The 23,171-nt window shown below is 50.4% G+C and overlaps 1 protein-coding gene across 1 annotated transcript; it reads right to left on the reverse strand.

Moving 5' to 3' along the window:
- Positions 1-4,094: 4,094 nt before the first annotated feature.
- Positions 4,095-23,132, reverse strand: GLTP (glycolipid transfer protein; the record flags this gene model as incomplete). The annotated part of the gene is made up of 5 exons (XM_084253767.1): positions 4,095-4,277; positions 6,026-6,176; positions 8,243-8,376; positions 9,846-9,904; positions 23,030-23,132. 5 exons carry the CDS (start codon positions 23,130-23,132, stop codon positions 4,095-4,097), a joined length of 630 nt encoding a protein of 209 aa, XP_084109893.1.
- Between the last annotated feature and the right edge of the window lie 39 nt (positions 23,133-23,171).

Below are 23,171 nucleotides of genomic sequence, written 5' to 3' on the forward strand. Positions count from 1 at the left end.
CAAATTCTTTGCACATGGGTCACCTTCACTATCTCAAGGAGAGATCAGTGTCCCCACCTGTGGATAGAGTATTGATTTCCCTAGAACCATGAATACAAACCAAGGGCTGGCTACACTGGCAAGAAGTGTCCAAGGGGCTGGGAGGAAATTTTGCACCTTCTGATACCCTGCTTCTATAGTGAGGAAACTGAAGGCCACAGGGGGAAAGAGACTTACCCAGAGTCACACAGCAGATGGGGCAGAACAAGGAAAGGCAGCCTGAGGGCATGACCTTTTTAGGAGATGTTCTGTTGATGTGTTGGCACGGGCCCTGCTGTAGTTTTAAGAACAGCGAGCAAATGAACTTGCTGTGGTTTAACTGCATTAGAATCTAGGTTGCCCCTGGGGAGCCCTAGGCAGGTTAAAGCATGATAATTAAAAATATTAATAAAAGTCATGTGTGCCTCCCTGGTGGTACAGGGGTTAAATAAAGTCTCAGCGCTATGAAGCTATCACCAGCCACTGCAGCATGAGTTCCATCCACCAGCCAGGGAGCTGACCCACAGGGCAAATAGACCTCTCCTGACTGGCCACCTGCTCCCCTCAGCAGTGCATTTCAGTCAATCCACCTATTCTGGTCCCCACTCTGTCTCTGGTGATTCCTCTCACCCCTGCACCTCTGGCCTGTACCCCAGTTCTTGTATGCAAAAATAAATCTTAAAAAAATCAAATAAAAGTCATGCATTCAATATCTCTGAGCCAGGCATATTACCCGCATGGTTGTATGTCACCCCGGGGGTAGAGGTGTTCCTATTCCATCTTACAGATGAGGAAACTGACACTCAAGAGAGAAGTACTGACTTACCCTGGACCTCACAGCTAGTTATAGATCCAGAAACTGTTAGACGCGGTGCTAGTTAAACTGCAGTCTACGGTAGGTAGCAGGAGGGGGTGGGAGAGCAGCGGCAGCAGCAAAATAGCAGGACACTTTTGATGCGTTCCGGCGGCCACAAAGAGGCTGGCCTGAAGTCAGAATCCCAGAGCACCCGCTTGAGAGGCTGTAAACTTTCCCAGCGGTGTTCAAACGGAGCTCACTTGCCCGTGTCACACACAAGCAGAGGCAACAGCAGACACGGGGGCTGCAGCTCCGGCTCCGGCTCCGGCTCCGAGCCGACAGCGCCGCCTACCGGGCTTTTCCAGAGCTGCAGGCAGCCGGCGCGCAGGCGCGGGAGGGGTGGCCCGCTCCGGCCTAAACCCGCAGGTGCCAACCAGGGGAACCCCAGCAGGACCAACCAAGCCCAGGGGAGTCGTTCCTCCTCCATACTCCCTTAACCCCTTGCAAACGGCGAGAAGTAGCTCAACATTGAACGATTATGCAGCCAGGAGTCTGCCCAGCCAGTTAGTATCCCCAGTGGAAGGATGAGGAAACTGAGGCTCAGAGTGGTGCTGTGACTTGTGCAGCGCCACTCAGCTAGGCCAGGACTCCAGTACTTCACCGTGTCCCCATACACCCCACGCCGCATAAATGTACCGTGCAGTTTCACTTAGCAGTTACTACTTTAGCTTTCCTATGCTTCAGACAATAGCAATATTTTACAAGACTCCTAACCTGCAAGGTGGGTATCAGCAGCAGCCCCATGTAATGTATCAGGTAACCAAGGCATTTTTTACAGGAAACTGACCTTCAGTTGTCTATAATACTAGAAAAATATTTTAATGGATTTGAACTACTGCTTAGTGAAGTTGAAAGAATCAATAAGTGAATGAGTCAACCCTTGTCAAACTTTGGGGTTCATTTGGGTTTCTGTGCACTATCAGGTTCCCCACACTTGGACAGGTGACTTCTCACAGTGGCACTGTTCTGGTAGGAAGGGGTGTGGGACACAGGCTGTCGGCTGGTCCAGAGGTGGGCACAGCCAATATGGAGTCTAATGTTTCACCCAGTCCTGGTTGGGCTACCCCAATGAGTCCTCTCACCCCACCTCCAGGGAGTTCAGTTGCTTCATCTGATAAGTGGGGCTCCTGATGCCCCATCTCAGGATGGGTGTGAAATGATGTATATGAAGTGCTTGTATAGGGTCTGGTATACAGCTGGCATACAGCTGGTGCTCAATGTGTTCCTCCCTCTCTGTCCGGATGGAATGTGGTGCCACTATTGACAAGGATGAAATGGGAAGGCACGGATGCACTACTAGCTGTGTCTGGGGTGAAAAACTGCTAGTACTCACAGGGGCCCAGCAGGTACCAGGAGCGAAGGAGGCTTTCCTGGGAATACACTGACCTTCCACAAAGAAATCGCTTTCTCAGTTTCATTGTATTTTGTTTGAGAACAAAGAAAATCTTTTTTCAAGGAAGGTGGAAAGCCTTTTAATTTGTTGGCAGAATTTTCACATTTCTAGGAAGCCCAACGGGGAAAAAACTAAAAAGCAATTAGAGCTTAGCTCAAGTGGCATTCCTATTATCAGCAAGATTAGAAAATACTATGAAATCTGACACAGCAAAGTTTAGTTCAGGTGTCCATCCCTTGGCCATACTAAACTGGATATGGAATTATGTACACGACCCTGGAAGATTTTCCATTATTTTCAGGTGAAGATCAAATGCCTCCCTTGGTAGCATGCCTCACACACACCGCCTGCTCTGGGTCAAGCCACTGGGTCTTTGCCTATGCCATGGAGTGTCCCCTGCCCCTCCTTTCTCAGACTCCCCCCAGCCCAATCGTCTATTCAGGTTCAGTGTACATCCCAGGATGTGGCCCTAGTCTCCCTCTGGGCACTGACCCCTTTACATTATCACTGTTGATTTACTGGTTCATCTTGTCCGCTATGTAGATTAGGACTGAAGTAAAATATTTACTTTACTAGATTTAATTCTGTATCAGAAAAAGCATCAGTCTATGATAAAGTGCAAATAAACACTGGTCCCAGGGTTAAGGAGGTGATAAGGGCTGGTGGAGACAGCGATAAAGTGTAATATACGCCTGCCCACTCATTCTGTCCAGTCTAGGGGTTAATCATCTCTTAGCGCCTGCCAGGAAGTTTGATCTTTCAAAAGCAGCTAGAAATCAGAAATCAAAGTGAAATTTTATGAATTTAGCAACCAGTTCTGTTTTTTTTTTTTTAAACCAGGAAGCCCAAAAAACAGGTCCCTAAGTTGTAAGCTCTGAACCAGGAAAACAAAAATCAAGTACCAAAACACAGAGATGTGATTCCAAAATAGATTTATTTATTACGGATTATTTATTTTCTGCATAAAAATTACCAATTGTTCCTCATTGGGTTTTTAACACACATCAATTCCTTTGGGGGTTGCTTTGTTCACCCCAACACTTTAAAAAATACAGCTCTGTTTAGCGCCAGGAAGGACAGTTAAGGCAGTGAGGCATTTTCTTGGGTCTCAGCAGCTGGAGGGGTTCATCCTCTCCCCCTCGAGAGAATACATGTGGTAGGTAGTATCTTAGGTTGGAAAAGCTGTCCCTGAAGAAGATAATTATGCGGAAAAATGCAAATACAGCCATCTATGGTCAATTATTTGTGCCTGATGGTTTTAAAATCACCCCCCCTTCCCATCAAAGGCTTGCTGGTTGGTTTCAGCTATTTTAAAAAACCGTCTGGCAAAAGACAGTAAGAAAGAGCAGGCTGTCTAATGACAGTGCTGTGAGGTTGGGCTGTGCAACCACAGAACACACACCAGCTTGCTTAAAAAAAAAAAAAAATTCCGTAACAGCAGTCCTGTATCATTTCTAATCACACTCATCATGGTCCTTAAAATACCCAAAACTCCATTCAGGCAGCTCCTCGTCAGGACACGTGCATATTTTTAAAGTGAGGCACAGGACACCATTCCCCTGGGAAGGGGGAAAAACCCTAGGACTTGATTTATTAGAAACAGTAATTGATTTTACCACACTGAAATGAAGGTTTAGAGTCAGTCTGTGCTGTTGTGAAATTCGAAGGAGATTCGGATGGTTATTTATTGCTCCGTTAGAATAGACCCCAAAATGACTTTGAAAAACCAGCCCAGCCCGGAACGGGCCACTCTGGGGGCCGGGGCCGGCCGCCTGCTGGATTCACAGTGATTCGGGTCTGCCTGCTTCTGTGCGTGCTGTGGCCCTTCTACACCTTGTAGTTGAGCTCGGCATTCATCTTGGTGTACATCTCGTAGATGACGTCGATGGTGGCCGTGAAGTTGACCAGGAAGAGGCGGGTTTTCTCCAGGCACTCCTCCTCCGTCACGTTCTGGCCCTTGGAGAGCGCCTTCAGGAAGTCGGACTTATAGGGAGCCGCATACAGCGCTGCCTTGAGACGGGGAGAGGGGAAGGCGGCACAGGGTTAGCCGGGCTGCCAGGCCAGCGACGGAGGGGTTCTGGGCAGGCCTTCCGGGAGGTGCGTGCTGGGCAGGGGTCTGTGCTGTTCGTGGTATGGGAAGGGGAAGGATAAGGGAGTTGTGGTTTCCCTTTACCCCCGTGAGGGACAGCGGGGACGGACACCAGCTTTGGGGACAGACAGACCTGGGTTCAAATTCCAGCTTGTGCCGCCGACTAGCTGTGCGCCTTGAGCAAGTTACTTAGCCTCTCTGAGCCTCAGTTTCCTCATCTGTAAAATGGGAATCATAATGGCACCCACCAATTGGGGTTGCCTTGTAAGGGTTGAGGAGCTTACACAGAGTGTTCAGCACAGCACCAGGCACACAGTAGGTGCTCAGCCTGGATGAGCCTCTTCCCTCAGGGTTCCCAGCTCTGGAAAAGGCCAAGGTCATCCTGGGGAAATCCATTTTGTGAAAAGGGGAGGTGACTGCTAATCTGTGCAGTGGCCTCTTTTATCCTTCAGGGGGCGACACTTCCCATTAAGTGTCAGGGAAGCCCTGACAGAATCAGAAATTTGCAGAATTTCAGAGCCAGGAGGAAAGATACAACTGGATAAAACACTTTGGCACGAGTTTGATAGTGTGAGGAAATCACAAATAATATCATTATGAATCAAAACAGCAGCTTTGATTTACTGAGTAAATCACGAGCCAGGCACTTAGACAGTTTAACGTATTTAACCTTCACAGTCACCCTTTGAGGCAGGGACAGTTAGACACCTTCTGAAAGATAAGGACACTGAAGCCCTTGGAGCTAGAATCTAAGACCCCCTGCTTCTTACTGCGTGACCTTGAGCGAGACACTTAACCTCTCTGAGTGTCAGTTTTCCTCGTCTATGACAAGGGCCTGTGCATTTGTGCAGAGGACGATCTCGGAAGCCTGCCCTGGACCAGGCACACTGGACTTGTCCTCACCACTGAGAGCAACATGCTCCAGGGAGGGGCAGGGCCTTTGTGGCGTCCCACGTCCCCAGGCTGTCTCCAGCTCTGCCAGGATGGATGGCCCAGAGGTGGCCATGTTTCCCACTTGGTGACCAACCTCTTTTCCTGCTTGGACACAGACTGGCTCTCAACCCCACCTGACCACAATCTGCACTGTGAGAGCAGTTCCTGGATCCTGGTGCCATGGGAGTGGGTGGCAGGCAATGGAGACAAGGTAGCCATGGCACGGGGGTGAGATGAGGGGGCAGTGAGAGACACGATGGCTAGTGAAAGCATGCAGGACACCCCGAGGCCTTCTTGACGTCTCCTGAGTAGGCCTCTCAGCCTGGCAGCCGTGGGGGCCTCAGGTAAAAAGTCCTGTTTCCAGGAGCCCTGGCCAATGTCACCCCAACACAAGGCTCCAGGGCCCTGTGCGCAAGTGTCCTTTCAGTAGATGCCTCCTGGCCAGTAGATTCCCTCCCTGCCCAGGGTAAAGGTTCAGTCTGAATCTGACCAACCTGAGGTCCTGAGTCTCCACAGGGGTTTCTCTCATACCCGCCCTCAGGCCTCATAGCACCTGCACAAAAATACCAGGGAGCGTCTATGGCCCCAAAGGGGTCCCTCAGCACATCAGTTTGAGGCGGACCCTTCCTGAGCCCAGTGGGCAGACATGGGTTCCCAGGAGCCACAGCTAAGAAGGGACAGAGCAAGGACGAACCCCACAAGCTGGTAGTCCTTCTGGGCCTGTGGGGCGGCTCACCTGGAAGATCTTCTGCACAATCCAGCCATGGTACTTCTTCAGGGCCATCTCATAGGCCTTGGTGGCATTGACGCGGATGAGGTTGGGGTGGTTCTCGTCCCGCTCCCCATCGCAGATGCTCTGGAGGAAGACCTGGATGAAACGGAGGCCTCTGCGACCAGAGAGGAGATGGCTTTAGGGCTCTACATGCCACTGCCTCCTACTAGTCAGCACCCCCTGAGCATGGCGGACCCTGATGGATGCTGAGCTATGCATCGACCACGAGCCGGGGACTTGTATGCACTGAGTACATGTTATTCCCCCGTTTTCTTCACACTTGGCTGACGGGCCCTGTTACCACTGCTCACCCCACCTTATTCCAAGCACCTCTCTATACTCGGCCTGCTGCTGGCTCCTGCCCATGTGCCTGCCAGGCAGGAAAGTCTATGTGGCCAGGATCTGGGCCTACCTTGCCCCTTCTTGTGGGCTGGCATGTGGCAGGCAGGCAAGAGCGTCAAAGGACTGAAGCCACAGTGCCGGCCCTCAAGGCCAGGCACACTGGACCACTGATGAGTCCGGCTCTATGCCAGGATGCCCCACCTCCACCACTGCCCTGAACCCCCATCTGCAGCCTCTGGTGGCTACTGGAGCCCTATGTCCAGGGCTAGAGTGATGCTTCAAGAGCCAGAAGGGTGTGGGGTATGGCAAGGTGAATAAATCAAAAATTAGATCACTGCCAGCACTTTAATGCACATGACCTCGTCTCTGCTCGCCTCGGCACGATCAAGCTTGGCGTGATCAGCCCATTTCAGAGAAGAAAACACTGAGGTCCTTGAAAGGCTCACCTGTCTCACCCTCCAGGTGGGCTCCTTCTTTTACTCTCACTCACTGCCCCCAGTGAGGACAGCGTACAACTACTGATAAAAGAGAATCCTGGGCCTCCCTGGTGGCTCAAGGGGTTAAAATGCAACCAATGAAGCTATCCGCAGCCACTGCAACATGAGTTCGATCCCTGGTTGGCCAGGGAGCAACCCACATGGCGCAGCAGACCTCTCCTGTCTCGCCCGCTGCTCCCCTCAGCAGTGTATTTCAGTCAGTCTGCCTGTTCTGTTCTCCGCTCTGTCTCTGGTGAATCTTCTCATCTCTGAGAAGGTTCCCCCCCGCATCTCTGGCCTGTACCCCAGCTCTTGTATGCATAAATAAATAAATCTTTAAAAAAAAGAAAAGAGAATGCTGTAGGTGGGAGGAGCAGCATGTGGTAGGCGAGTGCTAGACCTCTCCAAGCCTCGGTGGCCTCATCTATGAGATGAGAACAACTGTATGTGGCTTCACATGCCTGCTATGAGGACAATATGATGTGCAATGTCAACATCCAGGTTCAAATCCCATATCAGGAATTTAGCCCAACATCCAGATTATGTGCCTGCCTGCTCTCTTGCTGTCCCCCTCCAGGGCCCCGCTGCTCCCCATCTCTACCGCTGCCCACAGGACACATCTGCACTACTAGATAATACCGTCGCCTTAAGATGCTGGATTTCTGTCAAGAAGTCATCATAGGCCTCCCTGGTGGCCTAGGGTTAAGTCTCAGTGTTATCACTGTGGCAGCCTCAGTGTGACCCCTAGCCAGGGAGCTGACCCACATGGCGCAGCAGACCTCTCCTGTCTCACGAACTGCTCCCCCCAGCAGTGTATTTCAGTAGATCTACTTGTTCTTCTCCCCACTCCGTCTCTGGTGAATCCCCTCACCATCTGCACCTCTGGCCTACACCCCAGTTTTTCTGCGCAAAAATAAATAAAATCTTAAAAAAAAATCAGCTGTCATAATTACAAATCTACCTTGTGTGTGCCGTGACACCTCCGTGCGGTGCACAGCCTGCACAACCGTACTCGGCCACTCAGTGATGGCTCTGCCCCTGGCACAAAACATGGCCTCTAGAAGCCCCTGTGACCTCCTCTGAGAGACAGGGATAATCACCACACCGAACTCACAGCACATGAAATTCGAGCAGGGGTGTAGAGAGCGCACACAATGCCCAGTGCACGCGCTCGAACGCTGCACCTCTGACAGGACTGGAACCAGAAAGCACCACCAGGCAGACCTCGGCCCTGGGGATGCCCTTCCTCAGGCATTAATAAGCATCACATCAGAAGTGTCATGGAAGTGACCTTCCGTCCCAGTCAGAGCTGCGGGCGGGGTCCAAGAGTCGCGCGCACACGCCACCCTGCCCCTCCCGTCACCTTTTCAGCCACATCAGGGCCAGTGTGGCTCCCACTTTGGGCCACTCTGCTCCGTGCATCTCCTTCTCCACCTCCAGGATGTTCTGCAGGGTCCGGAACTTGGTTGGGTTGGTGTCATAGACGGCCTTGATTTTCTGAAATGGAGCACATGGGGGTTTCTATTTTCCCTTTTCCTTTTCACCCCCATAAACAGCCAGCCAGTGTGCTGGGTGGAGGAGCACCTCACGGGCACCTTCTCCTTCCCAGCACCACCAGGAGGAGCTGCAGCAGCAGCAGCATTTGCAGCATTTGACCACCTTGATGCTCGCTAGAGAGGGCGCCTGTGAGCCGGGACCTGCAAGTGCTTTGTGGGCACTGCCTTATTTGATCATCACACCTCAATTTGCAGATGAAGACTGAGACTCGGAGGGGAAAACACGTGCTCAAGGTCACACAGCTGGTTCAGGTGGGGGGGCAGGGATTCCAGCACGTGTCTCAGTCTGCGTTCTCCAGCCACCACTGATGTGCCTCAGACACCAAGTATCTGCACATAAGTAGCGACAGGCTCATAGGGTTCAAAGATAGTCAGGAACAAAGGCTTTAGAGTTGGAGCCAAGCAGGATAGGTCTGAATCCACTTCTGCCACTTCCTTGCTGTGCGACCTCAGGTGAGTCCTTCAACCTCTCTGAGCCTCGGCCTCCTGGTCAGCCTCCATGTAATGCCAGGATGGGCACAGAGCAGGTTTTCTATGATCCGAGCAGATGGGTGAAGGAGGAGTCCTGGAGCCTTCGGTGGCTTTTGCAGGCTTTTATTCAGATCTACAAGGTACACGGCAGCAGGGGTGCCAGGGGCAGGGAGGCTGGCAGGCCAGCAAGTCTTCACTCTTTCTGGGCTCTCCAGCGTTCTCTCATGGTCTCTTTCTCTGCTGGTGCTATTCTCGTTCTCTTTCGCTCTCCTGCCCTGCTCTTCCTTTCGCTCTTTCTGCTCTGCTGGTGTCCCCATGACACTGCCCTTATAAGCCCAGTCTTAGCCCAGGTGTACCCACCTACATATGCCCACACCCTACTCCAGGTGCCCGCCATCAGGCATGCATTCGGAACCGCAGGGATCCATCATCCATCCTAATGGCAGGAGGGCAGAAAAGCCTGATACTTTACTTACCCTACACTCCACTTTCTCAAAATGGGGATAACGACAGAACCAGCTTCATAGGGCTGGTGGGATGAAGAAATGAGATAATGCAGGCACCTGTGACAGGCCCTAAGGCGTCTTCAAGGGCAGAGGGTCTGTGGAAAGGGAACGGCATCAAAAGTCCCAGCACTGGGGGAGAAGGGCCAGCCACCACGTGTGGACTTTGGAGTCTACTTCTCATTTGATGGATAAAAATACTCCAATATGTTCCTTCTCAGGGTCAACCCAACAGACTGCAGTCGCCATCAGGCTGTGACTAGATGGCAAGGCTACAAAGCAGGCCCAAGAACCTGAGCACTGTGTCAGTCAAGCCCAAGCCTCTTTCCCAGATTTCTTTCCTGTTCCCTTGCCTGGAGAGGTTACAAGGGGGAGCTGGGTGCTGGTAACCAGGTGGGCTTCAGTTTCTCATGTGGCTGCAGGGCCCAGCACTTACCGTGATGTTGCCACTTATGTCTGCCTTGATGGGTGTGAACACTGGGGACCCGAGGCAATCTGGAGACAAAACAAGAAGAGAGATTTAGACTCCCAACACGAGGCATGGAGATCTGTGGTCAGGAGGGACGTCACTCTGTGTGGTTAGGGAAAGGTCGAGCTGTTTATAATTGTTATTATTATTTTTAAAGATTTATTTATTTATGCATACAAGAGCTGGGGTACAGGTCAGGGATGCAGGGAGTGAGAGGTTTCACCAGGGACAGAGTGAGGAACAGAACAGGCAGGCTGACTGAAATACACTGCTGAGGGGAGCAGTGGGCGAGGCAGGAGAGGTCTGCTGCGCCATGTGGGTTGCTCCCTGGCTGGCTGGGGATCAAACTCATGCTGCAGAGGCTGCAGATTGCTTCATAGTGCATTGCTTAACCCCTTGCACCACCAGGAAGACCCTTGTTTATAAGTATTAAAAGGCTCATGGGAAAGTAAATATGCAGTGTTGAGCTCAAGGTGAAAACAGTGTCCTACTGCAGGCCTTGTCAGAGTCTTAAGAGTGTGCCTGGAATATCTATAGGGCAAATCCTTTTACCCATAGCACCTCTTCCCCCTCAAACATGCTGTCTGGTAGAACTTTCCGTGATGACAGGAATGTTCTGCACCCATGCTGTCCAACACACATGGTCAGAGGTCCCTGGCAATAAAATAAATTTTGAATTTTGAATTTATTTAAAGCCTTGTGTCGTGGTGTCTCCGTGCGGGAGGTACAATGTTGTATACCATCTAGCGAAGGCCCTGAGACCCAGCTGGGCCGACAAGGCGGATCACCACTAACTGACAGGCTGGTCAGGAGGACAACTGAGTTGGGAGGAGAGGGATGGGATTTCTAAAGATGCCTTCGCGTGCATTCTCTCCTCTCATGAGAAAGAAATGAGTTTAAGACCCAGAGGTTCCATGGTTCTGAGACTCAGCCTACATGCCCAGGGAACACCCACAAGGGGTCACAGTCACTTAACAAGGGACTAAAAGTCAGCTGTAAGATGGGATCTGGGGGGCAGAGCACAAGGAGCTTGGTCTCAACACTCTACTCTGCATGCGCTGGCTCTGTGAGCTGGGGCACCCCTTCAGCCCTGTTCCTCGGGGTTTCCCCTCTAGCAAAAGGCAGCAGGCTTGATCACAGAGGTGCCCCAATCTGACTTGACATTTCTAAGATATACCTTTTGTTTGTCTCTGGAATCAGAATGCTCTTATCTGGAGGTGTTTTTCCTTCCTCGGTGATTCGTAAAACTAAAGGGGCACCTTAAATAGGTGACAACTCGAGTTGATGGAACGTGGACCTGAAGTTGGCAATGCCTGGAACTCTGGGGCGCCATGAGCAGCGTGTGGCCTGGGGAAACATGAGCAGCGTGTGGCCTGCCACCGTCCATGCCTTCCTCTGTGATCCCCTTGGCAAGCTGTCATAGGGAGCGCCTTGCCAATGGCAGGGCAGAGCAAGCGTGAGGGAGCGGCCAGAATAGCTCAACGTGGATGGCCCCCTCAGAGCCTGAGGACAGACAACTGGGCTTCCTGACACCTCCTCACTGTCCTCAGTGCTGAGTCTAGATTCCCACCACGCCTGATACAGCCCCAAAGAGGCCAGGACCCCGAGGCAAGTCAGAACTGGATACCAAACCCACGGGAGGAACGTCAGTGCCAGCTTCCCCTCACCCAAGGGCTAGGCAGGGGCCTTGGTGTGTGCACCACCTGACCACTCAGAAGTAGAGGGCCAGGGGAGGGATATCTGTAGGCTGAATTCCACCCAAGGTGACCCAGCACACCTGCCTGGCCATCTGGAACGTTCTAATTGCAGCTGTTAAAAGAGGTGCATGGGGAAATAGCATTCGAATTTTTAAATGCTATGCCCAGTAACCCAAGGAAAGAAAGTGGGTTAGGGATCCCAACAGATGGGGTTTGCATCCTGGCCCAGTTCACTCCCCAGGTGAGCACGTCTCCCCTCTGCATGCCTCCATTTCTTCACCTGCCATACGTGGAAGTAACAATACTTGTTTCACAGGATGGTTGTAGAAACTAAAAAGAATGCACTGTTGTACTAGCAGCCAGCATTTGCTAAAATTGATGAGAATCCTAATTCTTTCATAGTCTCTTTAAAAATCTATTTTAATTATTATTTTTAAATTTTATTTATTTATACATACAAGATCTAGGGTATAGGCCAGAGGTGTGTGTGTGGCGGGGGTGGGGGAGAGGATTCACCAGAGACAGAGTGGGGAGCAGAACAGGCAGACTAACTGAAATACACTGCTGAGGGGAGCAGCAGGCAGGCAGGAGAGGTCTGCTGTGCCAAGTATGGGTTAGTCCCTGGCCAGGGATAGAACTCACGCTGCAGTGGCTGGTGATGGCTTGATAGTGCTGAGACTTTAACAGCTGCACCACCACCGAGGCCCAAAATCTATATTAATTAAATAAAAATACATACCTTTTAAATAATACATTGAGTGCAGTCAGCAGAGGGCCCTGCACATGGACACTCACTAAGTGGATTTTGATCATTCACCACTTCCCATCCTGCCTGGCCCCAGGCTCCAAGGTCCCCAGAACCTCTGCTGAGTGGGAGCCACATTTGGCCCGTGCCCCCTGCCACATCTGCTTTCCTCCCTCCTCGGGCAGAAACCCTGGGCATATTTCCCTGCTAGACAGCACCTCCATCCACTTTCTCATAGCGCAGCCTGACCACTCCCATGCTCTGGGCACCCTCCAGCCATGAGGGCAGAGAACATGGGGAGGGCTGGGCCTCGGTTTCCCTGTCTGTAAAATGAGAACACCACCTTGGGCGTCCTCTGATGGGTCCTTGTGACAGGGAGTGTTGTCATGGGTGGAGGGAGGTGCAGGGCTGGCCAGATTTCCTTGCTGATGGGGCCGATTTTCAAGTCAAGGCCTCCCGGGAGAGGTGTGATGCACCAGGGCTTAGCAACAGACTGTCAACAGACCGTCGTCAACTGGGGAAGGCTGATTAGCTTCTCTCTAAACACGCAAAGTAGAGATGTGGGGAAATGTGACCTGGGCTCTGGAGATGCTCTAGGGAGTTCCAGTGGCCCTGCCCTGGTGGCTGGGGGAGAGGCTCTGTTTGGAGAGCTCCTGACAGTGTGATGTGAGGTGGAAGCCATCATGGTTGGCAGGAGTCAGGCTGAGTGGCACTTATCGCGGGCCAGGGCCACCACAGGGGCACAGAGCTTGATCAACAGCAGGGTAGGAAAGTGGGGCCTAGAGTGTATTTCTGGAGCTGGGGGCAGAACAGCAGAAGAGAGAAGAGGCAACAGGTCCAGAAAAGCCAAGTGACTTGCCCAGGGTCACACAGCGAGAGTCCAGCACTCAGACACAAGTACAGAGCAAAGGCTGGTTTTAGGATGCCTTCACCTTTGGCGTGAAGTCAACAAAAAGGAGAGGACACTGACAGGAAAGCCAGAAGAAGATTTTAACCCTCAAGCACATGGTGGCCTTTCTAATCATTTCAACTCTAGCCAGAGCTGCTCCAGGTAGAGTGACTGTGCTTCTAGCAGCTAATCCAGCCTCACCTTTCCTACAGAATGCCACCATGCCCCCAATTCACCTTTCCTGTTTTACCAGTTTTGCATTTACCCCAAACTTGTTTTTTCAGTGTCAGCAAACAAGTTCTTTAAAATGCCATCCAGAACCCAATTGCCAGGAGTGAGCATGGATGGTTTTCCAGTCCATCATCAGACCTCCAAGGAGAATGGAAGTTGTTTCAAAAACAAACAAAAAAGAAAAAGAAAAATCAGACACAAGCTTACCATTTTATTTCATAGAACAGACCCTAATTGGCAGAGTCTAAATACAGTCAAGCCTGACCCAATGTGCTGGTTCTAAGCACCAGGTAAGGACACATGGTAAATGCCCCTCAGTGTAATGTAGAAGGTTATCTCTGCATGCCGCTCAACCCAGAAGGCATAAGGAAGAGATCAGCAATCTGATTACTAAAACCAAAAACTTCCTAAATGGGGCAGGAGTGAATTAATGGTGAGGGGGATTGATTTGCGTAACAAATATCATGGACAAAAGACTTATCCCTAATAGGTACAGTGCTCTTGCAGATCAGTAAGAAAAAAATTCTCTAGAAAAATGGGACAATTCAAAGAAATAAAAGGACATAATCTCAATAATAAAAAGACAATGCAATTAAAACAGTGAAATATTTTCCATCTGTCAAGTTTTAAGAATGCACCAACCTTCTCTAGCTCAACCATTCTGGATGGAACCCATCAAAATGTAACACAAATGTCCCTGTGTAACAGGGTGGTCCCCAGGAAAGGGGGAGGTTCCCTGCCCCACCCAAGGGAGGGTGGAGCTGAGCAGGAAGAGGAGAAGCTGCAGAAGAGACAGAGGAAGGAAGCAGGATGGAGCCAGGAGACCTGGAAGAGGCGCATGGAGCCTAGAGACAAGTGAAGAAACTGTACTTGTCTTTTGGTCGTGGCACCTGCTTTTGCACAGCAAGCTACTCCTAGATTTCTACAGAGGGTCATTTTAGAAAATAAGCATTATGATAAAGGCATGGTTCAGTAACATCACAGGGACTCCAACTCTTAACTGAATGGCTTTCTATGGTGCATTTTCAAACTTTTAGGGCAGCTTCATGTTTTTTTTTTAAAAAAAAACAAACCCTCTTGACAGGTGACAGTCACATTCTCCTGCTTTCTCTGCAGTCAGTGCTTTCACTCTGCTAGATACCTGGAAAACAACCAACTGGGTCAGCATCACCTGTAAAATAAGAGGAGCCAGGGACCAAGCACCACTGTGTGCCTGACCTCTGTGACCATCTGGCTACACTTGGGGCAGGGTCTCTGTCAGAGTTTGGAGGCAAGAGCAGAATTACCCAACAGCCAGCTTGTCACCAAATACCACACAGAATCAGACTCATTTCCTCTTTTTCTGGCCTCCACATGGTTGGAAAGTACCAGTTGTTCATATTCCTGGCAAGACCACAGAACATATTTGGAAATTTCCATCCAAACTGCCCCTCAGCGCCTCTTCAGAAAGCCATCTCTTGCTCTAGGTGAGGTTCCTAACGTTGGGAAACTAGGTGACGGAACTACCCGACCCAGCACAAAATAATTTTCATCTCAAAATAATTTTGTTTCATCTCAAAATAATTTTCATCCAGGACAAAGAACACTCCATGTTTAAGAAGTGCAGCTTCCCTTACAGCCCATGTGATTCAGGATGAGAACACCTAACCAGCCCATACACGCTTCTTTCAAAAGGAAGAACAGGATGTCAGTGTTACGATGCTCAGAGTGTGGTGTGGGGAGGTTCCGTTTCCAAGGCAGTCTCCCCACCCCCTCTGCACCCCCCACTCTCTGCCAACAGCTGGATAATAAGGATCAGTTATTTAAACATGAGGGCAGATTAAGTTTACATGTCCCAGGTTACAAGGATCATAATGGGAGGCACTCAAATTACGCCTGATGGAGATGAATCATTTATTAATCTCTCTCTCTGTGTGTGTGTGAGAGAGAGAGAAAGAGAGAGAGAGAGAGGAGGGGGGAGTGGGGAGGAGGGGGGAGGACGCAGAGGGAAGAGTTTTCCACAAGGCTTATTTTAAGAAATAAGGGCCTTGAGAATGCCCACCTTCCTTAAACTAGTTCCTACTCTAAATTCTACTATCAAAACAGGAAAGAATGTTTTAACTCACCCCCAAGACATGCCAACTCATTGTCTGCATTGCCCTATTTGGCAAAAATCAGTGTTGAATTGGTAACAAGTTTGGGAAAGTGATTTCTCTTACTTGCTGTGTGGCTTGGGGTAAATGAGTTAACTTCTCTGAGCTGCAGTTTCCTCATCTGTAAAACTGAGACTAATAGAAGACACCACCTCATAAGGTTGTGTGAGGCTTAAATGAGGTTGTATAATAGGTTCAGCACAGCTGCTGGTACCTAACACAAGCTTGATAAAAAGAGAAGGTATTTTTGCTATTGCTACAATTCTATCATCTTCCTCTTTCCCAACCTTTAGAGAAGAGATTCCAATGATTAAGACATTTTTGATACCAAGAGAAAGAAGGGAGGAAGGAGAGAGAGGTAGGGAGAGAAAGTGATAACCGATTGTGTGATATGGGTAAAATCAGCAGGAATCCTCGTCATAAAACAAAGATTTCATACGTATTCCAGACCACTAAAAGGGAGATCCAGAAGCGAATGAAGCCAGGAACTTGAAGGAACAGCAGTGATGAAAAGGAATCATTCCTGAGTATGGGGAAGTGTGAAGTGACCGCTTCACCTCCAGGGAGGGCAGCAGAGCTTATTACAGGGCCCTGGAGAGGGCTGGCCCAGGGGAGGATTTTTAAAAGCTCATGAACAGTTAACACTATAACAATAACACAAGGCCCTGCTACAAGTAACATGGTAAGAACGTAACAAAGGGAGCTGACATCCACCCAAGCCACTTTCAAACTGAAACAATGAAACCTAAGACCAGAACCCAGCAATTGCATTCTCACAAGTGCATAGAAATAAATGCGCATTGTCAGGCCGGATGGAACTTCCCCACCATTCCCGTCCCCCACAAACAACAGGAAAAGGCCACTTCTGTCCTGGAAGAAGACTTCCAGCATCCTTGAGCCTGCCGGCCTCCCTTTCTGCAGGGCCAGCCCCCTTCCAGCCCTGTGGGCCACTTTCCAACTACGTGACCTGGTCTGGTCCCTTCCCTTCGCTGAATTTCAGTTTCCTCCCTGTCAACTGGTGCCAATGCTTCCCAACCCATAAGGTCATCAAGAAGATTAAACATGAGATATCGTTCAATGCTGGGCGCATGGGAGCCTCTCAAAGCAAAGGCTGAGCCAGTTATGGTGGGTCATGCATTACATTGTCAAGTCCTTTGTCACGCATTCTTCCCATTCCTTTCCAGTTTGACATTGACTGGGCACCTACGCTCTGCCAGGCACAGTGCTGGCCCCTGGGAGGCCCGACTTCTGCCCTACGGTATTCATAGTGGGGCGCTGCTTCACCAAGCAGCCCAGTGCAGCAGACACCACGCCGATGAGGAAGAGAGGGGCGAAGGGGCTAGAAGAGCTAGCAGTGACAGGGTGGATGCCTGGGTCTTCCCCTCCAGCCTCTGCAGGTTATTCCCTCTGGAGTGTAGGCCAGACCTCAGCCCAGGCCTGATTCAGGCCAGACTTTTTCTGAACATAGAAGAACAAGAGACCCTAATCACTTGTGTGTGTGGGGTGGGGTGGGGGGGGGGTGGCCATGGAACAGGTGGGGGTCATTGGCCCAGTCTCTGCACTGGCCTTTGGATGTTATAAATGAAAGCACTGGAGAAATGCTCAGGCTTCAGCAGTCAGGCAGTTCAGCGTGGTCACCAAAACCAGTGGTAGCTTCTTTGTGAAAGAGCCTTGTTTCCAGGGGCTGCACAGCAAGAGGGGCCTAAGTCTGTCCCACCTACGATTCTGGCAGAGTGCGTCTAGCAGTGAGCAGCAGAATCACTTTGAAGATCAGCTCGCTCAGTCCTCCTGGGAGCTCCAGCTTCCCATTTTACAGCTGGGGGTGCAGGCTCAGAGAAAGGAAGAAACAGCATGTGGACACACAGCTTTAGCACCACAGAACCAGGACTCAAGCTCAGGCTGGCTTAGCTTGATGCCCCAGCCCGTGTTTCCTTCCATACATCTGTGATGTTCAGGTCATAGACTTCAGTGGACAACAGGTCCAGGGACCAAAGAGAGTTTTCTCTGAGCCTCAAATACTTCATGAGCTATGCAGACAGAGGAGGTCGGGAGAGTGACACAAAGTATGGCATCAGGCACATAGCAGGTGCTCCTAAAGGCTTATGAATCCTCTACTCATGAATGCACCACCAGCTCTCAGCAGACACTCAACCAAAATGATAACTAACCTGCTAGTAAGAGAGTAAATACAGTATCTTATTTCTCATTCTTGTGCTATTCTATATAAAACCAAAAATAAACACTTATTTGTATAAACTTAAAAAAAAACCCCACTGTGTGGGCCTCCCTGGTGGCACAAGGGGTTAAGTCTCAGCACTATGAAGCTATGGCAGTCACTGCAGCACCAGTTCGATCCCCAGCCAGGGAGGAGACCCACATGGCGCAGCAGACCTCTCCTGACTCACCAGCTGCGCCCCTCAGCAGTGTATTTCAGTTGATCCGCCTGTTCTATTCCTCACTCTGTCTCTGGTGAATCCTCTCACCCCCCACATCTCTGGCCTGTACCCCAACTCTTGTATGCATAAATAAATAAATCTTAAAAAAAAAAAAGACACTGAGGCCGTGTCAGGTCTCAAGGGGGAAAACAGTATCATAATCGGTTACTAAAAGTCTGCATGGCTGCAGGATATGAGTTATATATTTAATTTCGTCCATTTTGGAAAGAGAAAAGCAAAAACACTTTTAGAAGAAACCAGGAAAAAAGTGAGAACGGAACCATTTGAGATTCAGCAAATATCACTCACCAAGTGCTAGGCCCTGGAAGTAACTATAGAATATGAAACGTTCTTTGTGAATCTGAGGGTGTCAGGAAAGGCTTTGTAGGGGTAACCACTAAGATGAATCCTGAAGTGGGACCCAGCCAGGCAAAAGGAAGATGGTGGGCTGGAGAGGAGTAGTCCGCCAGGCAGAGATGGAAAAGGTTAAGTTCCAGAGGCAAGCAAAGGCACGGAACCCCTGTGGCTACTAGTCACTCAGAAAGGCTGCAGCCCAGACTGAGGGGTAATAGGGAACCACTGATGCTTTTAGGCAGGGAGTGAATGACTACATGACATCTAAGTCACTCCCTGCCCTTACCTTGTGCCTCTACCCCAATTGCTAATGCTCTAGAACAGCTGTCTAGTTGACCTAGAATGTGAGCGCAGGCCTCACACAAGTCAGTTGCAAGATGATCAGTCAGAAGAGAGATCCTATTACTGGGTCAAAGTGGAGAAAGAAAAATGACGGAGGGCTGGACAGTGTACGACCTGTACAACTCGAGGGATTCAGGCTGAAGGTGAGGGAGATGGGCCATACCTGAGTGGCCCAAGGAATCAGCATTCGTCAAGTCCAACCACTACTGTCACAAACCACACCCGACAAAGGTTTAAGAGCTGTGGTTGCTCTAATAGGTTCCAGGTCTTCACACCCTTCGACTTGGCAATTTCACCTCTAAAAATTACAACGGACCAAGGCAGTATGCAAAGAAATGCATACAGGGATGTTCACTGTGGTGATGTTTACTAGAGCAAAAAAAGAGAAGCCATGTGAACATCCAACATTCAGAGGTTGGTTAAATAAACTACGGTCAATGGAATTCTAAGCAGCTCTGGTACGGGCAGCTGATCAGGCTACCTAATTGAGTAGAAAAAGCAGCTCCTACCTTTTCCCTAAGGGTAGCTATAATGAGTCTGGAAGGAAAAACTCTGAAATATGTCTGCAGTCTCTCTGTCTCAAAAGTTCATGAGAGAATTAAGTGAACTAATCTACACAGAATACTAAGCACATAGGGGTATTCCTGGTGGCACAAAGGATTGAGTCTCAGCACTATGAAGCTATCTGCAGCCACTGCAGCACGAGTTCAATTCCCGGCCAGGAAGGTGACCCATATGGCCCAGCAGACCTCTCCTGTTTCACCTGCTGCTCCCCTCAGCAGTGTATTTCAGAAGATCTGCCTGTTGTGCTCCCTACTCTATCTCTGGTGAATCTTCTCACCCCTCGTACCTCTGACCTGCACCCCAGCTATTATATACATAAATAAATAAATCTCTTTAAAAAAAAAAAGTACACTTAGCACATAGAGTTAACACTCAATAAATGACAGGGACAGTTTTAGCAATCATTTTTTTTAAAGATTTATTTATCTATGATAGAAAAACTGGGGTATAGGCCAGAGGCACAGGGGGTGAGAGGATTCACCAGAGACAGAGTGGGGAGCAGAATAGGCAGATCTACTGAAATGCACTGCTGAGGGGAGAAGCTGGTGAGAGTCTGCTATGCCATGTGGGTCAACTCCCTGGCTGGGGATCAAACTCAGGCAGTCCAGCTGATAGCATTGAGACTTTACCCCTAGGCCACCAGAAAGGTTCCATTTCTGGGTTTTTTTGTTTTTGTTTTTTGTTTTGTTTTGTTTTTTGGCTCAGTTTTCCTTCGAGAAACAGATCTCCTGGCACCTTTGGTCTATTGATCATTGAGAGCAGTGGTTCTCAACAAGGTGTGATTCTGTCTCTGTGCAGAAATTTCTGGTTGTCAGAATTTGGAGAGAGGAGGTACTACTGGCATCCGATAGAGAGAGGCCAGGGCTGATGTCATATAATGCACAGGGCAGCCCCCACCACAAAGAACTGCTCCAGTTTCAGACGCCAACAGAACCTGAGTGGAGAGACCCTGATCTGGTGAGAGCTAGCACTGCAATGCCTTTCGGATTTCTTGCATCTTATCCTCGACCCGCTTCTTCTTCTTTTTTTTAAAGATTTATTTTATTTATTTATGCATACAAGAACTATGGTATCAGCCAGAGGCAAGGGGGGAGGGGAGAATGAGAGGATTCACCAGAGACAGAGGGGGGAGCAGAACAGGCTATGTACTGAAATACACTGCTGAGGGGAGCAGGGGGGCTGACAGGAGAGGTCTGCGGCACCATGTGGGTCACCTCCCTGGCTGGGGATAGCTTCATAGTGCTGAGACTTAACCCCTTGTACCACCAGGGAGGCCCTCAACCACTTCTTTTGAGAGAAACACACCACCCAGATGATCTGGGTGACCAGAGATCTAGACAAAGCCCTGGTATGAGAGCTGACAGCACCTCTCCTGAGTCCCAGAGAAAAGCCACTGGCTCCAGCACCCTCTAAAACTTAAACTCTCAGGAGAAACTCTCTCCCCAGAAAAGCATAAAGCCTCAAAATAGATGATCACCTTTTTTTTTTTTTTTTCTAGAGTGCTAAGAATTAACCTCTGTAGGTCAACCCACTGAGGCGCCTGTATAAATAGCGCTTCTGTCAACAGATGTGACACCCACCCCCCATCCCCATCCCTAGCTCACAAGGCTCACAGCAAAGGACAAGGGTCCTTTGAGATCAGGGAAAGGGAGGAGAAGCTCTTTAGCCCTGGCTCCAGATCGCTGCTGGTTCCAGCTGTCACCATCCCTTTTCCCCTAAAGCCAGACAGAGAATCATAGCAAATGAAGGTGGCGTCCAATTCAAGAGTGATGGGCAACTTTGCTGAACACGAGGAAAAGGCCACAGAGCTAAACATGCAGTTTCTCCACCTAGGCACCACTAACATTTAGGGCAGGATCAATTCTTCATGGTGGGAGCCATTCTGTGCATTGGAGGGCGTTTGGCAGCCTCCCTGGCCTCCACCCACCAGATGCCAGGAGCACTCCCCAAACTACCCCCCCCCCAGTGTGACAACCCAAAATGTCTCCAGACACTGCCAGATGTCAGCTGCAAAACTACCCACAGATGAGAACCACCAGCTTAAATAGATTTTGACTCTTTCCTGGGGCAAGCTGGCTCTGCTCTGCCAAAGCTCACAGAACCAAAAGGAGAGAAAAACTGTCACAAAAACTGTCTTCTCAATGCCGAACAAAGCCCATGAGTTTCCAAGGCCCTGCCTGGAGATTCAGCATCTCAGTACCAAACTGTGATACTGAAAATAAGAATATTTTGTACATTCAACAAGTATCCAGGTACCTTTCAGACACTGGCAATGCAGAAGTGGGCGTAAAAGACCAAGACCCTGCTCTCATGTGGGTCATCCAGGTCTGAGACTCCTGCAAACCAAGCAATCTCACACACTCAAACACCGATTAATCACCTGGTATGAGGAGCCAAAACTGGAATTTAGTAACAACCACTCCCCCAAAAGCGAAGAACTGCTCGGCACCTCACTGACACTCACCCCCTCACTGATACCTAGGAGCTCGGCATCTCCATTTCACAAATGGGGACCCAGAGGCTCAAGAGGTGGAGAAGGAGACCTGAGCTATGACTCCATGTGATGCCACCACTGCTCACAGCCCTGCATGAACTGCTGCCATGACACGCCCCAATCACTGGCCGGGGTAGTGAGGGACCGCCCTGGTGTGAGAGTGCTCAGGTTCTGCCAGTTAGTTTTAGCTGGACTCTGCCCCCAGATGGGACTGTTGTCTTCCTGTAAGGCCACTGAGAGAACCAGCAGGGCGGCGGGACACTGGATAAGCCCACACAGCAAAGGAAAAATGGAGGCTCAGGTTGCACCCTTTACCAGGACCTGAGAGGCAAAGGGCAGGGACGGCCAGTAGTGTCTTCCATTTCCCATTTTCCATTCAGGGCTTGGGCTGGGCTGAGGGCAGGAAGGAAGGAGGGCAGGAAGGAAGAAGAGCGTGAACCTGGCTGAGGGACCACCTCCCCAGGGCTCCCAGGACCTTCCTGGACATGACATCAGCGAGGGAGTCATGACGAGCACTGAGCACCATCTGCCTGAAATCACCCTGCAAACAACACCGCTCCCCCTCTCCTGACCCCTGTACTAAAGGGTGGGGAGACTTTAGGTGATTCTTCCCAGAAAGGGGGCCTTGCGTTGCACCACTCCATGTTCAAAACCCTCCTCCTCACCCTGCCAGGCATCCCGCCCTGGAGTCTGTGTGTGGTTGGGAGGGGCGTCCTTTAGTCCAGGACGGGGGAATTCTAAGGGAAGAAGCGCTCACAGTGTTCGACAGAGGGAGGCCGGGAGAACTGAAGCAACAGACGAGGTTTACGAAATGGGCGGATTCATGTCAAGGGGAAGGATGTTCTGAAAGGGGAATGACAGGGTGCGGGATGAAAGACTTTGGGGGAGAAGAGGTGGCAGGCTTGGGGGGACACAGAAAACTGCAGAATTAAGGCTGGAAGAGTAGGGAGATTTGGGGGGAGATGGATGACTGGAGGCGCTCAGGGAGCGGAGATGAGAGGCAGCTTTAAAGAAAATGCTGGAATGTGGGGTGTTCGGGGAGAGGGCGTGTTGGGGTGTGTGGGAAGAGGTGGAAGACGTGACATGCTCGGGAGCGACTGGATTTAGGGTGATGCGGGGTAGGGGAAATTTGGGGTGCTTGCAGGGTCGGGAATCTTGGGTGCCGGGAAAACAGGATTTGGGGTGCGCAGGAGGGAAATGGTTTGGGGTGAAGCGGGGTAAGAGGGACTCGGGAGCTTCTGCGAACCAACACCCCTCGCCCGGCTCACCGAAGAAGGGCGGCAGGTGGGCCACCGCCTCGAGGAAGGGCCCGGTCTCGATCTGCTTGTCCGCGGGCAGCGGCTTCAGCAGGTGCTCGGCCAGCAGCGCCATTTCGGGGTCGAGGCCGGCGGTGATGCCCCAGCCAGGGCC

Source organism: Talpa europaea (genome assembly GCF_964194135.1).
Source record: "Talpa europaea genome assembly, chromosome: 14".
Classification (NCBI taxonomy): domain Eukaryota; kingdom Metazoa; phylum Chordata; class Mammalia; order Eulipotyphla; family Talpidae; genus Talpa; species Talpa europaea.